The sequence below is a fragment of the Xyrauchen texanus genome, chromosome 10 (assembly GCF_025860055.1).
Source record: "Xyrauchen texanus isolate HMW12.3.18 chromosome 10, RBS_HiC_50CHRs, whole genome shotgun sequence".
Classification (NCBI taxonomy): domain Eukaryota; kingdom Metazoa; phylum Chordata; class Actinopteri; order Cypriniformes; family Catostomidae; genus Xyrauchen; species Xyrauchen texanus.
In genome coordinates, this window is record NC_068285.1 from 5,174,184 (window position 1) to 5,190,664 (window position 16,481).

At 40.9% G+C, this 16,481-nt stretch overlaps 1 protein-coding gene across 2 annotated transcripts; it reads right to left on the reverse strand.

Moving 5' to 3' along the window:
- Positions 1-11,863: 11,863 nt before the first annotated feature.
- Positions 11,864-15,587, reverse strand: LOC127650441 (tumor necrosis factor receptor superfamily member 11B-like). Of its 2 annotated transcripts, none has more exons than XM_052135882.1 (4): positions 15,540-15,587; positions 15,165-15,459; positions 13,061-13,240; positions 11,864-12,872 (listed from the first exon to the last, which is right to left on the reverse strand). In XM_052135882.1, exons 1-4 carry the CDS (start codon positions 15,540-15,542, stop codon positions 12,541-12,543), a joined length of 810 nt encoding a protein of 269 aa, XP_051991842.1. In that variant the 5' UTR covers positions 15,543-15,587; the 3' UTR covers positions 11,864-12,540. The 2 variants fall into 2 exon arrangements, with proteins under 2 accessions (XP_051991842.1, XP_051991841.1); XM_052135881.1 differs by having other exon boundaries at positions 15,078-15,459.
- Between the last annotated feature and the right edge of the window lie 894 nt (positions 15,588-16,481).

A 16,481-nucleotide genomic window follows, 5' to 3' on the forward strand; every position in this document is an offset into this window, starting at 1 on the left:
GGATTAGTTTCTCAAAACATTTAGTGATAATGGGAAATAGAGAAACTGGGCGATAGTCATTAATGCAGTTCACTGCACTTTTCTTTGGTACTGGAATAATTGTAGCTGACAGGCAGTTGGGAACTTCAGACTTTAGTAGCGAGAGGTTAAAAATGGTAGTAAATACCTCTGCTAACTCTGCACAGGTCTTGAGGATCCTTCCGGTAACTCCATCTGGACCAGATGCTTTCCTCACGTTGACTCTGTGCAGGATAGATCTGACCTGATATTGGTCCAGCCGAATGGGATCGTCCTTTCCTGGTAGTACAGGATGAATGCTGGCCTTTCTGTCCCGGTGGTCGAAACGAGAGTAAAAAGGTTCAGAGTGTCTGTCAGTGTGCTCTCTGTGGAATTTGTGACTGTGTAGCTGTCCTTGTAGCCAGTGAGAGACTTAATCCCCTGCCACATACATCTGTAGTTATTACTAGTAAAGTGGTCCCCTATGTGCTGGTTGTACCTGCACTTGGCCTCTCTGATGCCCCTCATCAGGCTTTATAGGCTTGCAGGTCCCCAGATTTAAACGCTGAATCCCATGCTCTGAGCAGGGTCCTCACCTTGCTGTTGAAACACGGTTTCTGGTAAGGGAACACTTTAACAGCTTTCGTTTCAGACACATTCTCAGCAATACAGTTATATAGGCTATGACAGTCCTGGAGGGCTGAGGTGGCTTCCTTAGTCCATATTTTGACTGTCTTCATGACTGGTCACTGTCTACAGCTGAGAGGTACATTTTCTGGAATCAGGGTCAGAGACAGATGATCTGAGAGCCCCAGATGTGGCAGAGGGTTGGCTTTATAGGCATGTGGAATGTTGCAGTAGACTTGATCTGTTCTTTCCTCTTGTCGGGAAGTTTACATACTTATGGAATCTGGGCAGAACAGACTTCAAATTGGCACGATTAAAGTCCCCTGCTGTGGTTGTGCTGTCAGATACTGGCTAATTGAGTGCTGTAGCTTCTCCATGGCTAACCTAGCATTACCTAGTTAACCTATCCGTCCGTCCGTCCATCCGGCGACTCATTCACCCGTTCACACTCACACAGAGCTGCCAAGGAGGTTGCACCCAACACACTTTAGGTAAAAAACTCTGAACAGATTAATTCAAATGAGCTGCTCGCTATATAAATATTTATTTCTATTTTCATTTGAAATGCAGAACGACTGGTTTTCGTTTGTACAGGGGAAAGTTCTGATAAATTTTAAGAGTATTTGATTTGAGACCCTTTGCAATGCTTTCATGGCAACCAAAGTGTGTTAGTTTAGTGCATTGAAATGCAATGGATATGTGTCCTGTGTGTCATCGAACACGTTTTAGTACGTCATTCACATGTGAGTGTGACAACCACATGCAAATAGTGTATTCACATAAAACATCCACAGAACCTTTTTACAGGAATACTTACAATCAGTTTGCATGTGGAAACAGGAAGTGCTAAATTTGAATGTGAATCCTTCACCAGAATCTGATCATGATTATTCTCTTCCAGCACAAATCAAATGAAGCTTTTCAGCATCAGTAGCTGAGGAGCAGTTAGTTTCTCCTGAGCTGTTTCAACTTTAATGTTTGTGTGTGATTATGATACCTTTATTTGGAAATTATAATGCTTCTACTATGTAAAATGGGTCTGTTTGCTAGTTATCTAGCAGCTGCATAGCAACCACACATTAGCAATTGCATAGGTTGCCCTAGTAACTACCTAGAACACCTTAGCAACCATATAGTGACACTCTAGCAACCACTCAGAACACCTTAGCAACTGTAAAGAAATGCTGTAGCAACCACCTTGAACACCTAAGAAACCACATAGGAATGCCCTAGCAACAACTCAGAACACCTTAGCAACCATATAGGAATACCCTAGAAACCACTCTGAACACCTTAGCAACTGCACAGCAATGCCGCAGCAACCACTCAGAACACCTTAGCAACCAAAAAGGAATGCCCCAGCAACCACTCAGAACACCTAAGCAACCAAATAGGAATGCCCTAGCAACCAACCAGAACAGCTTAGTAACAGCATATCAATGCCCTATTGAAACCACCTAGAACACCTTAGCAACCATATTGGAATACTACAGCAACCACCCAGAACACCTTAGCAACCACATAGGAACACACTAGCAACCACCCTGAACACCTTAGCACCTGCATATGGACACACTAGCAACCACCCAGAACACCTTTGCAACCATATAGGAATGCCCTAGCAACAACCTACAACACCTTAGCAACTGCATAGGAATGCCCTAGCAACTAACCAGAACATCTTAGCAACTGCATATCAATGCCCTATTGCAACCACTCAGAACACCTTAGCAACCATATAGGAATGCCAAAGAAACCACTCAGAACACCTTAGCAACTGCATAGGAATACCCCAGAAACTACTCAGAACACCTTAGCAACCATATTGGAATGCCAGAGCAACCACCCAGAACACCTTTGCAACCATATAGGAATGCCCTAGCAACAACCCAGAACACCTTAGCAACCATATAGGAACGCCCTAACAACCACCTACAACACCTTAGCAACCAACATAGGAATACCCTATCTGTCTGTCTGTCTTTGCTATTTATTTATCTCTGTCTATCTGTCTTTGCTTTCTATGTGTCTGTCTACCTCGCAGTCTTCCCTATCTATCTGTCTGTCTCTCAGTCTTTCCTATCTATCTGTCTGTCTTTCCTCTCTATCTGTCTGTCTGTGTCTCTCAGTCTTTGCTATCTGTCTGTTTAATCTTTAATCTTCAAGGCCTTTTAAACGATTTTAAACGTTCAGTCAAGGCTTTATAAAGTCAACATTCAAAGTTCTTCGTGACAAAAGTAAATTTTCTAGTTAACCCTTTATTTTTCTTTTGGTCCAAAGTTGAACTATGATCTGAAAGAGTAAAATACCATTTTAAACTGCAAATGAATGTTGTGATAAATGGAAATGGAAATGAAATATAAAAGTCCTGTTTCATTTCTGCAGAGCTACACGCCCACCAGAAGCCTGCGGTCGGCTAAGGAACGTCGCCTTGTTGTACCAACACAAAGAGGCACCAAAACACTTTCCTGAACTTTCGGCTTCATTGTACCACGTTGGTGGAATGACCTTCCCAACTCCATCCGTGAAGCCGTCTCACTCTCTGTCTTCAAAATATGGCTAAAAACATCTTTCCATGAGCACTAAACCAGTCACTAAAAAAATAATTCTTGTTGCACTTCAATCTATTTAATCTGTTTTAAATACTGTTCTGATGTAGTGAAACTTTGTAACATGGCACTTTTCCTACCACTGTCTCCTTAAGATGATTCGATAATGTTTCAGAAACATATGCAACAATCCAGTGGATATTGGGTTTCTGGTGAATATTAACAGTTCTTTCAGATTTTCTTGCTCACATTGAAGCTTCAGAACATTCTCAATCATGCTGGATCATTTTTCATTTAAATTGTTATGCTGATAAAAGAACTAGAAAAGTCAAGTCAATTTTATTTGTTTAGCGCCATTCACAACACACTTCGAGCAGCTTTACAGAAGATCAGCATTAACAGATGATAAAACTGTAATGTCTATAATGTTGATGAATCATCATTGTGTAATTAGATCAAATACGGTTGTTTATCGTGTTTAAAAATAAGTAATTAAATAATAATTGTATTTATAACCCCAGTGAGCTGCTGAAGGCAACTGTGGCAAGGGGCCAGTTCCCCTCTGGCTAACATCATGAATATAATGTAAATATTACTCAGAGTGGCCCTAAAACTGATCCCTGTGGCACTCCATACTTAACTTTTGTTTGGTTTGACAATTCCTCATTTACTCAGACAAAGTTGTAGCGGTCTGCTAAATATGACCTAAACCATGCTAATGCAACTCCACAAATTCCAACATAATTCTCCAGCCTATTCAAGAGAATGTCGTGATCTATCGTGTCGAATGCAGCACTAGATCTAAAAGCACTAGAAGAGAAATGCAGCCGCGATCAGATGATAAGAGTCATGTGTAACTCTGATAAGTGCAGTCTCTGTACTGTGATGAGGCCTAAATCCTGATTGAAATTCTTTGTATATACTATTTCTCTGTAGAAATGAACATATTTGGGAGGATACTACCTTTTCTAGTATTTCTGACATAAACGGGAGATTTGAAATCGGTCTATAATTAGCAAGTTCTCCAGGATCATGTTGTGGCTTCTTAATAAGCGGTTTGATATCTGCCATTTTAAAGTTTCTTGGGACATGTCCTAAGCATAGCGAGGAGTTAATAATATTAAGAAGAGGTTCTAATATTACAGGAGATACCTCTTTTAAGAGCTTAGTTGGTATTGGATCTAACAAACAAGTTGTGGCTTTTGATGTTTCGATAAGTTTTGTTAGCTCTTCATGACCTATGATAGCGAAGGATTGAAGTTGCACATGAGGGAAATTATTCGACACTGTTTTCTGAGGTGCTATGACAGATGATTGCATAATTCCAATTTATTTCTGATTATTTCAATTTTATCTGTGAAGAAATTCATGAAGTCATTACTCTTGAGCTGTGACGTAATATCTGGTTCGGTTGAGGCTTTATTCCTAACCAATTCAGCCACAGTACTGAATAAACATCTAGGATTGTTGTGGTTATTTTCTATGAGTTTACCAAAATATGCTGACCTGGCAGCTTTGAGTGCGTGTCTGTAGCTACAGACACTATCCTTCCATGCACCACGAAATACTTCTAATTGTTTATTCTTCCACATGCGCTCCATTTTCCGAGCTGCTCTCTTGAGAGCATGAGTGTGATCATTGTACCATGGTGCAGGGCCTATCTTTTTAATTTTCTTTAATGGAAGTGGGGCGACAACATCAAGGGTGCTAGAGAAGACTGCATTAAATGTTTTGTTATTTCATCAAGTTCTTCTGGGCTTTGGGGTTTATTGAGTGTATGAGATAGATCTGGAAGAGTATTAGTGAAGTGATCTTTAGTGGTGGAAAGAATAGTTCTACCTGAACGATAGCGTGGTGTAGATTGAGTAACATTTGCTGATTGCAGCATCCAAGAGACGAGGTAATGATCCGAGATGTCATCGCTCTGCTGCAGAATTTCTATATTATCAACATCAACTCCATATGAAAGAATTAAATCTAGCGTATGATTATGGCGATGAGTTGGTCCTGTTACATTTTGTCTGACTCCAAGAGAGTTGAGAATATCGATAAATGCTAATCTCAATGTATCATTTTCATTATCTATGTGAATGTTGAAGTCACCAACAATTAAGACTATCTACAGTAACTACAAGATCTGATAAAACATTTGCAAATTCACAAAGGAAATCTGAATAAGGCCCGGGTGATCTATACACTGTAGCAAGGGTAAAGGACGACAGAGATTTTTTATTTATATCTGATGGTGTCACATTAAGCATTATTAGTTCAAAAGACTTACATTTATATCCTGTCCTCTGAGTAACACCAAAAACTTCACTGTAAATTGTAGCAACACCTCCTCCTCGACCCTTCAGACGAGGCTCATGTTTATAACAATAACCTGGGGGAGTAGATTCATTTAAACTAATATATTCATCCGGTTTAAACCAGGTTTCAGTCAAACAGAGCGCATCCAATCTATGATCTGTAATCATTTCATTAACAATTAGTGCTTTGGTAGAAAGAGATCTAATGTTTAGTAGCCCTTTTTTTATATGATGTGTATTTTTTATTTGTTTGTTTTGTTCAAGTTTGACTTTATTCAAATTTGTCCTAATGATTTAGTGGGTGTATTGTGTTTGGTAGTTCGGGGAACAGACACAGTCTCTATGAGATATCTAGGTAATACAGTATAGATTTGTCTATAAATCCTATTTTATTCTTCAGACACCACTCAGACATCCAGCCATTCAGTGTCACCACGACGAGCAGGGAGGGGACCAGAGCATATTACAGTGTCTGACATCGTTTCTGCAAGTTCACACACCTCTTTAACATTATATCTAGTGATCTCTGACTGGCAAAGCCAGACATCATTAGTGCCGACATGAATAACAATTTCAGAAAATCTACATTAGCATTAGCCAGCACTTGTAAATATGATCTGAGGTCACATGCTCTGGCACATGAAATGCAATTAACAATGGTGGTTGGAGTCTATATTTCCACGTTCCTTACAATAGAAATTACCAATAGCAATCAATAACCAATAACTTTCAACATGATTCTCAGTGGGTGCATCACTGATTGGGGAGAAACGATTGGAAACCCTAACAGGAACGGGAAAGTGGTGTCTCTTTGCTGATTGAGTATGCCGCCAAGACGTCACATAAATGCCCTGCTGCAGGGGCTCTATAACCGGAACCAAAGTGTGTGTGTTGCTCTCTGTACTACCAACATCCGAAACAGTATCTGACATTCGGATGAGAGTCTCTAACTCATTAACCTTCTCCATTAGCCTGACTAATTCCTTACATTTATCACAAGTGAATCCCTCACTGCTGACGGAAGAAGCTATAGTAAACATGTGACATGCAATGCATGAACAAATAACATGAGCGGATGCCATGACTTACCGCAAATTGTTTGTTGTTTTTTTTTTTAATTGAATTTTTTTTTTTTTTATTGCAAGTTAACAAAACATTGTAGTTTATACAAGATAAAAAATCAGTGAATTATATACACATACAAAAGAAAGAAAGACGTACATGGAGCAAACACAAAGTAAACAAAACAAAAACCAGCACAAAAAAAACAAAAAACACGACAAAAAAAAAAGAGCTAAATATAAATATATCGATCTAGTGATGTATGCAGGTACATTGGTAAGTTTAAGCAATGGGATATTTTAGAGATTTAGATAGAAGCAATATTGAGATATTCATAGTAATTGTAATAGAATTGTAGTAGAGACCCAGTATTCATACTAATAATAATAATTATAACAAAGATATAAATAGTAGCGATAGTAGCGGTAGCAGTGGCAACAAACAGCATTCATGATAATAATAGGTGTAGTAGGAGTAGTGGTAGCACTGTATTTATAATAATAATAATAGTAATTATAATAATACATATAGATCAGTAAATAAAATTATTGTGAATATACACTATTCTCTAGGGCTGGGAGCCATTCTACCGCTGCCGGTGAGCACAACCAACAGACCTCCCCGACATAGACCCCCACCGTCAGCGACACCCAACCCCAACAGTTACGCCTCTATGTTTCGCTGAGTCTTCCTCCGCAGAGTAAGATGGGGCACCATAACAGGCACCTCCAGACCAAGCTCACCTAGTCTGGTTGTGACCTGACAGGACATAGGTCATGTTTGGTTGCCCCTTTGTTTTTTTTTTTTGTTTTTTTTTTCTTTTTATTCCTTGTTTTGTTCTTTGGTAATCTGTGGCTTAGACCCTGGTGTGCACTGGTTAGCTCCCTAGCCAGATACACCACATCCAGCCCAGATATCCGTCCACCATATTTATTTTGCATGACGGAAGGGATCGGGGGCATGGGCATGTTACTAGTGTTACTAATGACCATGTCGACAAGATGTGCCAGTCGCACCCACCAACAGCACCTAGAACAGCTGCCTGGCCCAGGTCCTTTATATTTACTAGGAATATAAATGGTTTTATAATATCAATACCACCATCCCTACTACCACCATCTCCAAAAAAAATAAAAAAAAATAATAATAATCATAATAATATTAATATGCGGTTTTTCCATGAAAAATGAAGAGTATAACTTATCATAATATATACACACATATATACACACATGAATGATGTATTTAATAACACTCTTATTTAGATTAATTACTTAACTTATTTATTATAGGGATAGTTTGTATTTATGCATACTGAATATCCTTATTATTAATTCATTCTATATACCAAAGACTGTAGATTTTAGTTGAGGCATCAACTCCCTAGCTAGTTTTAATCAATATTTAAGGATGACAGCAATGGACTGAAAATGTTATTAAATTTGTATAGTTGGTTTTTAATTGCTAACGTTTGTTTCTCTTTAATAATATGATCCCTTAGTAGATGTAGCCATTGTGTAATTGATATTTGGTATTTATTTTTCCAATTGAGTAGTATTGTTTTCTTGTGATAGCTAGAGATAAGAGCAGAGGTTTTGAGTGTTCAAAGGAGGGGTTCATTTGAGATGTGTCACCTAAAAGACATAATAATGGGAGTGCATTCATTGTGATTTTAAAGAATTCTGATAGTTTATTAAGGATATCTATCCAGAACTGATGAACCGGTGGGCATAGCCAGAGTGCATGAAGGTAAGTGTCCGTGTATTTAAACTGCAGTTAGTACATCTGTCTGAAGTTACTAATCCCATTTTAAACATCTTACGCTGTGTTATGTGAGTTCTGTGTATAATTTTATACTGAATTAACTGGATGTTTATGTTTGTACTTAAGATAAAAGTGTTTCTGCAAATTGTTTTCCACAATTCCTCATTTGTGTTGATATTGAGATCTTTTTCCCATTGTTTAACTGGTACTACTATTGTTTTAGTGTCTATAGATGATATTAGTGTATAATTTACTAAGTGTTTTAATGAATTACTAATTGTGGTGATATGTTTTAGAATTGAGGGAGGTTGTGCAATATCCTTGTCTCCAATTGTAGTTTTAATAGAATTCCTAATTTGTAAGTAATAGTAATACTGTTCTTTTCCTAAATTAAATTTCTGAGTTAATTCTGTGAATGTAGCGAAGGTGTTGCCAGTAAACAGGTGATGTAGATGTGTGATACCTTTCTTTTTCCATTTAATGTTGTTTAGCGGAATTTTGTTGAGAGTAAAATCAGGATTATGCCATATAGGTGAGTTGGTATGTGGTGTCAGCTCATGTTTTGTCAATGTATTAATTTGCCACCAAGCGGTGAGAGTTGTTTTAATTGTTACGTTCTTAAAGAGATTGTTTTGTTTGATTTTTTCTGTGAGGGATGGGAGATCAGATATAGTTATTTCTTTGCATTCTGTTTGTTCTAACTCTAGCCATGGGTTTTGGGGGTTGTCACCTTTGATCCAGTTGCAAAAGTATTGTAGATGGGACGCTAAGTAATAGTAATGGAAATTTGGTGCTGCTAGGCCGCCTTGAGATTTATTTTTTTGAAGTGACAACGAATTATAATTAATTAGGAATATACATCATATGCAGACAGGCTGTATTAATTTTCAGAACACCTTAATGGAATTAATCCGTACCGCAACCAATCAGTTCATCCACCGAACCACTTTGCTGGACACTCTTGATCAATTCTCCCGAAGGTTTATTCTTAGTATAAGCTGACTAATCAAAGCACGTTAACTTACTTTGATAATATCAGCTCGTAGCTTTAGATCGCACATTAAAGAGGCTTTGTTCTATGACCAACAAACACAGACAATCAAGCATATAATTGGGTTTAATACAAGGAACTAGGATATATCACTACACTTAACAAACATAGAACACATTTAACAACAAACATTTAACATAGAACAAACAAAGTAAAACAGGAAGGAAAATAAAGAGATTACAGTGATAGCAAACTTGTTACAACAGTTAAACCTTAAGAGCCAGCACGGGAATTACACACTTTAACGCATTATTTGCATTCAGAATTAATGAGTTCATGATTTTCCGTTCATAATCTACAGTCCCCCTTTTCGTCGGATGAAGTCCCTGTGGAGACATCATCGGACGACAATCATCACAATGACGGATGGCAGGTGAATCATGAGGGTTTTGTAGCAGGTGGTTATTAGGGCTGTGACCAGCTGTGTTTGAGCAAAGTCGTTCTGGAAGACAGTAAACAGCTGTTTCACGGAGTTCACTGTCTGGTTCAGTAAAACGCTGTGAGTGTTGAGAATTACCACCGTTCCTCTCAAGGTCTTGCCGATGGTCTGCAGGGATGCACTCTGTGTGGTGAGTTGCTCTTTTAGCTGTTGTTGGGCGAAAGCAAATGTTGCTATCCGGTCCCGGTGTAACTCGTCGAGGTACTGGTGAGTGGTGCAGGCTGTGACGAGGCTGGAGTCTCCTGGCTGATACAGCAGATGCAGTGGCAGTGTCATCTGCCACGCAGTCATTAGTTCGAAGGGAGACACGCGAGTTGAGTCCTGCGGGGTAGCTCTGAGGGCCATTAGCACCAGCGGGAGTTTTACATCCCAGTCTTTCTGATTGGCAGACACATACTTTTTCAACATACTGACCACGGTTCGATTCGATCGTTCCACTTGGCCAGATGAGATTGGATGATGACTGATGTGTAGTTGAACTTGGACCCCCCAGGAGTTTCCAGATCTGCTGCATAATCTCGGCTGTAAAGTGAGTGCCTCTGTCTGAGTTGACTCTCAGGGGCAGTCCGAACCTGGAGAAGATGTGGTTCATTAGGAGGTATGCCGTGGTCTGGGCAGTGTCATTGGGTGCTGGAAGACACTCTACCCAATTTGTGAACTGGCACACGACTGTGAGGAAGTATTTGTTGCCCCTCGTCGACCTGGGCAGAGGTCCTACCCAGTCGATTTGGAGGTCTGACCATGGGAATGTGACTCTTCTGCATTGCAGTGGAGCTATGTGGTTTGGGTTTGCCGGTTGAAACTGGCAGCAAACCAGGCATTCTCTGACATATTCTGCCACATGTTTCTGCATGCAGGGCCAGTATGCCACTTGCTTCAGTGTCTCATAAGTGGCTCTGGCGCCGTGGTGTCCGGCACATGCCACGTCGTGGGCATATGACCGGAAAATCATGAACTCATTAATTCTGAATGCAATGCACACATTCTTGCGAAGGGTCCTAAAACCTCCACACATGGTTACTCTCCCCACACCCCCCTCCTTAGATGAGAAAGGAATGTGAGAAATTGAAAGACACACACGTTCCTACCATTTAAAACCCAGAAATTGCTTATTTTAAGGAAATATGTTTAATCCCCGTATGCTTGGGTATTTCTGCTGTTATATCAAACTAGTTAAGATTGTTTAGTTGTGTAGTTAAACTCTGAGGGCTTATATAAAGAGTCTAAGAATATATATTCACTTTTAAGTGTACCAAATACAAGTTTCTTGGTATCAAATTAAACCTTACGACTCGCCCTAGCTGAATATATATATAAGGTTACATTAAAATGTATTCTGCTATGTTTTACCATCTTTTGAGTGATTCAAACCACATCCGGACCCTGTTGTAAATTAGGCAAATGACTAGCCTTGACAAGACAAAGGGAACCATCTCGCGCCAAAACTGAGGAGCCTCATTGGGTCATTCCTCCCAAAGGAGGTGTGACCTCCCTACCTTAAAAGTCAGGATCAGGTGTTGAATCTTTCTCTTATCTCTTTGTCCTGCTCTTGTCCTCTGATCTCACTTCAAGCTCTCTTGCTTTTTCTTCCCTTTTTGTGTTACTCTCGTCCGACATGTCTTTTATTTTATTTGGTGTTTATCTCAGTCTTTTCCTTGTCTTCGGACAAAACTCAGCTCCCTCAGTCAACAACTACTCTTTAAGACGTTTTGAACTTCCCGCGAGCGATCCACGCTCAGGAAGCACCAAGAGAAGGCCTCCATCTCACGGACGCAACGAGGACACAATAAACACGCAGTCTTGTTCAGCGACACAAAGGTCCATTGTGCAAGTATTATTCCATCTAAATTCAAATGCGTTAAAGTGTGTAATTCCCGTGCTGGCTCTTAAGGTTTAACTGTTGTAACAAGTTTGCTATCCCTGTAATCTCTTTATTTTCCTTCCTGTTTTACTTTGTTTGTTCTATGTTAAATGTTTGTTGTTAAATGTGTTCTATGTTTGTTAAGTGTAGTGATATATCCTAGTTCCTTGTATTAAACCCAATTATATGCTTGATTGTCTGTGTTTGTTGGTCATAGAACAAAGCCTCTTTAATGTGCGATCTAAAGCTACGAGCTGATATTATCAAAGTAAGTTAACGTGCTTTGATTAGTCAGCTTATACTAAGAATAAACCTTCGGGAGAATTGATCAAGAGTGTCCAGCAAAGTGGTTCGGTGGATGAACTGATTGGTTGCGGTACGGATTAATTCCATTAAGGTGTTCTGAAAATTAATACAGCCTGTCTGCATATGATGTATATTCCTAATTAATTATAATTCGTTGTGTTTGATTATCTATATATATCTGAAGCAGATTTTTGGGCTATATGACCCCTGTTTTAGGGGCAATTTAGAATGTATTGTTATCTAGTTCAAACCATATGATTAATCATTGATTACGATCATTAATATTAATTGTACATTCCCCAAACCTGAACCAAGAAACCCTACAATTGTTATAATCTCTAACAATCAAGTGCAACTTTAAGGGTTGTAATACGGTTCTGTAATACAATATAGTCTTACACAACATCACTATAACAACTCTTGTAAATTAAACCAACGTCAGTCCTAAAACTGTGCAGTTCAGTAGTAGCCCATGTTTAACAACATCTGCAAGCCCATAAGCCCTTCAGTCCAGCGTTTCCATGGAGACCATAGTGTGATCACATGACTGCTTTGGTAAGTGGAAGGCTTGTGGGCTAGCGGTTAATAACCAGTAACGGTGATCTGTTATTGCATTGATGCTTAAACTTGAGGAATGTTCTGATTTTGAGTGTTATTTTGTTGGCGAGGTGCTCCAGATGTGATTCCTTCAGTGTCTGCGGCAGGCTGAGCAGATTCTCCTCTGATACTCGACTGATCCAGTGTTGGATTCGCCCCATCGGACTCTCTGCGCTCTGTAACGCCAGTCTTCGGTGCGATCTTTGTCCTTGCTCGCACAGGCAATTCACAAACCGCTGCAGACGTCGCACAGGAGTTTTCTGCTTTGCGAACAGACTTGAGAGAATCGGACGGAATAAATCCACCCAACCTGAAAAAACACAAACAAACCCGGCATCACAGTTTACCCCAACACTGTCTCCTGACCACTTCAAATCATTTCAACAAGATGGCGAAAGTGTAAGAAAAGGTTACTTTTCTTACAATTAATTATAGACAGACAGACAAATACACAGACAGAAAGACAGACAGACAGGTGTGTGTGTGTTTGTACCTCACCTTTCTCTGTGATATGGTTGCACGTGGCACACACATTATCATGCCACTTGGATCCCGTCAGCACCAGCTGTTCATCTGACCCACATGAGCTGTGAGTGACGCATGCTGCATGTTCCTGCGTGATGTCAGTGAACTGTCCGTCTGCGCATAGCTCACACACTGTGTCTGTGTGCGGAGTACCTGCACACACACACTTACAACATCACCATCTAAATACACTCACCTAAAGGATTATTAGGAACACCTGTTCAATTTCTCATTAATGCAATTATCTAATCAACCAATCACATGGCAATTGCTTCAATGCATTTAGGGGTGTGGTCCTGGTCAAGACAATCTCCTGAACTCCAAACTGAATGTCAGAATGGGAAAGAAAGGTGATTTAAGCAATTTTGAGCGTGGCATGGTTGTTGGTGCCAGACGGGCCGGTCTGAGTATTTCACAATCTGCTCAGTTACTGGGATTTTCACGCACAACCATTTCTAGGGTTTAAAAAGAATGGTGTGAAAAGGAAAAACATCCAGTATGCGGCAGTCCTGTGGGCTAAAATGCCTTGTTGATGCTAGAGGTCAGAGGAGAATGGGCCGACTGATTCAAGCTGATAGAAGAGCAACTTTGCCTGAAATAACCACTCGCTACAACCGAGGTATGCAGCAAAGCATTTGTGAAGCCACAACACGCACAACCTTGAGGCGGATGGGCTACAACAGCAGAAGACCCCACCGGGTACCACTCATCTCCACTACAAATAGGAAAAAGAGGCTACAATTTGCAAGAGCTCACCAAAATTGGACAGTTGAAGACTGGAAAAATGTTGCCTGGTCTGATGAGTCTCGATTTCTGTTGAGACATTCAGATGGTAGAGTCAGAATTTGGCGTAAACAGAATGAGAACATGGATCCATCATGCCTTGTTACCACTGTGCAGGCTGGTGGTGGTGGTGTAATGTGTGGGGGATGTTTTCTTGGCACACTTTAGGCCCCTTAGTGCCAATTGGGCATCGCTTAAATGCCTCGGCCTACCTGAGCATTGTTTCTGACCATGTCCATCCCTTTATGGCCACCATGTACCCATCCTCTGATGGCTACTTCCAGCAGGATAATGCACCATGTCACAAAGCTCAAATCATTTCAAATTGGTTTCTTGAACATGACAATGAGTTCACTGTACTAAAATGGCCCCCACAGTCACCAGATCTCAACCCAATAGAGCATCTTTGGGATGTGGTGGAACGGGAGCTTCGTGCCCTGGATGTGCATCCCACAAATCTCCATCAACTGCAAGATGCTATCCTATCAATATGGGCCAACATTTCTAAAGAATGCTTTCAGCACCTTGTTGAATCAATGCCACGTAGAATTAAGGCAGTTCTGAAGGCGAAAGGGGGTCAAACACAGTATTAGTATGTGTTCCTAATAATCCTTTAGGTGAGTGTATATGTTGTACACTGATATAGTGACCTGAAGCATCTATTTCTGTTTCAAATAACCCTAAATATAATAAAACTAACTGTTGTTGGAGTAAAATCCAACAGAGACTAAATCACACTCACACACACGCATGTGCGCGCGCACACACTCACACACACACACACACACACACACACACACACACACACACACTCACACAAACACACACACAAACACACACACACTCACACAAACACACACACACACACACACACACACACACACACACACACACACACACACACACACACACTCACACAAACACACACACACTCACACAAACACACACACAAACACACACACACTCACACAAACACACACACACTCACACACACACACACACACACACACACACACACACACACACACACACACTCACACAAACACACACACACACTCACACAAACACACACACACACACACACACACACACACAATAACGGTGTTATAAGGGATGTTTGTAAATTCACTCTTATTGTTACATTTCATGTCGTATAAATAATTAATTCAAAACAATTAGCCTAATTTTATAGTTATCAATGATATACCTGATGTTTTGACCCCGTGTCCCGGTTTACACACGGCGTGTCTCTTGCAGAAATATTGATCCCAATAAAACCCGTTCTTACACTCACACAAGGTGTTCACGGTCCCGTTACACGCCCGAACGACCCGCTGATGGTCGGTACACGCGTCGCACCGCAGACAGTTCGGGATAGTGTTCCAGTACTCCGTGTACAGGCCCGCTTCGCACGGAACACACTTCGTCGGATGGGAACCCGTGCAGTGCGCGCGCAGGCGGAACCCCGGCGGACACTGGCGACACATGAGCACCTCTCCGGTCACCGAATTCACGCGCTGATACGCGCCATCACCCGCCGCCGAACCGGAGGCCGACAGAACCGACAAAAGCACAACTGTGAAGAGAATCTAGAGGGAGAAACGAGAAGAAAGAGGATGTCAGTCATGAGACAGAAGAAGAAGAATGTGATGAATGCGCAGACTCTCACCATCCCGCGCGCCGATGAATGCGCAGACTTCAATGATCAGGAGAGCGCGTGAGGGAGATGACAACTCTGATAAATAACCAGCCGTGACCAATGAGGATAGAGAAGAAGCATAAGACTCTCCCAGAGAATGGACGAGAATAAACATGTTTTAAATAATCTTTTACCAATAAATAATAATGGCCAAATTGGAACCACTAGAGCCTCAGCTTGTGCAGCTGTGGCAGGATTGTTGATGCCAAAGGCAAAAAGATGTGATGTATATATGCCAAAATAATGTGGCATGGCTGTAAAGTTGATAAACTTGTGAATCAAACAGACATAATTGTAGTCAAAGCACAAGAGCCTCACGACTTTCAAACATGTTATTTAACAGCCATTTATTTCAGTGCTCACTGTAATCCAGTTTTACATTTTTTTCAAATGAAGATATTGTTGCACAGGGACTATTAAAATACACCTTTGAAAGCATCAGGCCATCAAGCACAAACATGTCCTGTAGGGCTTTAGATGTTGTGAAGACACAGTATCTCCTTCTTTTCTCCCCAATTCCCAATGTGCTCCAAGTCCTCGTGGTGGCGTAGTGACTCGAACTCAATCCGGGTGGCGGAGGACGAATCTCAGTTGCCTCCGCATCTGAGACCGTCAATCCGCACATCTTATCACGTGACTTGTTGAGTGCGTTACCGTGGAGACGTAGCACGTGTGGAGGCTTCACGATCTTCTCTGCGGCATCCGCGCACAACTCACCACACGCCCCACCGAGAGCGAGAACCACATTATGACCACGAGGAGGTTACCCGATGTGACTCTACCCTCCCTAGCAACCGGGCCAATTTGGTTACCCCATGTGACTCTACCCTCCCTAGCAACCGGGCCAAATTGGTTACCCCATGTGACTCTACCCTCCCTAGCAACCGGGACAATTTGGTTACCCCATGTGAC

What these genes read in the sequence shown, in the direction of transcription:
- LOC127650441 (XM_052135881.1), bottom strand. An exon ending in ACACGGGGTCAAAACATCAG is followed by an intron (nt 13,241 to 15,077) that starts GTATATCATTGA and finishes GTGTGTGTGCAG; the next exon opens with GTACTCCGCACACAGACACA. An exon ending in CAACCATATCACAGAGAAAG is followed by an intron (nt 12,873 to 13,060) that starts GTGAGGTACAAA and finishes GTGTTTTTTCAG; the next exon opens with GTTGGGTGGATTTATTCCGT.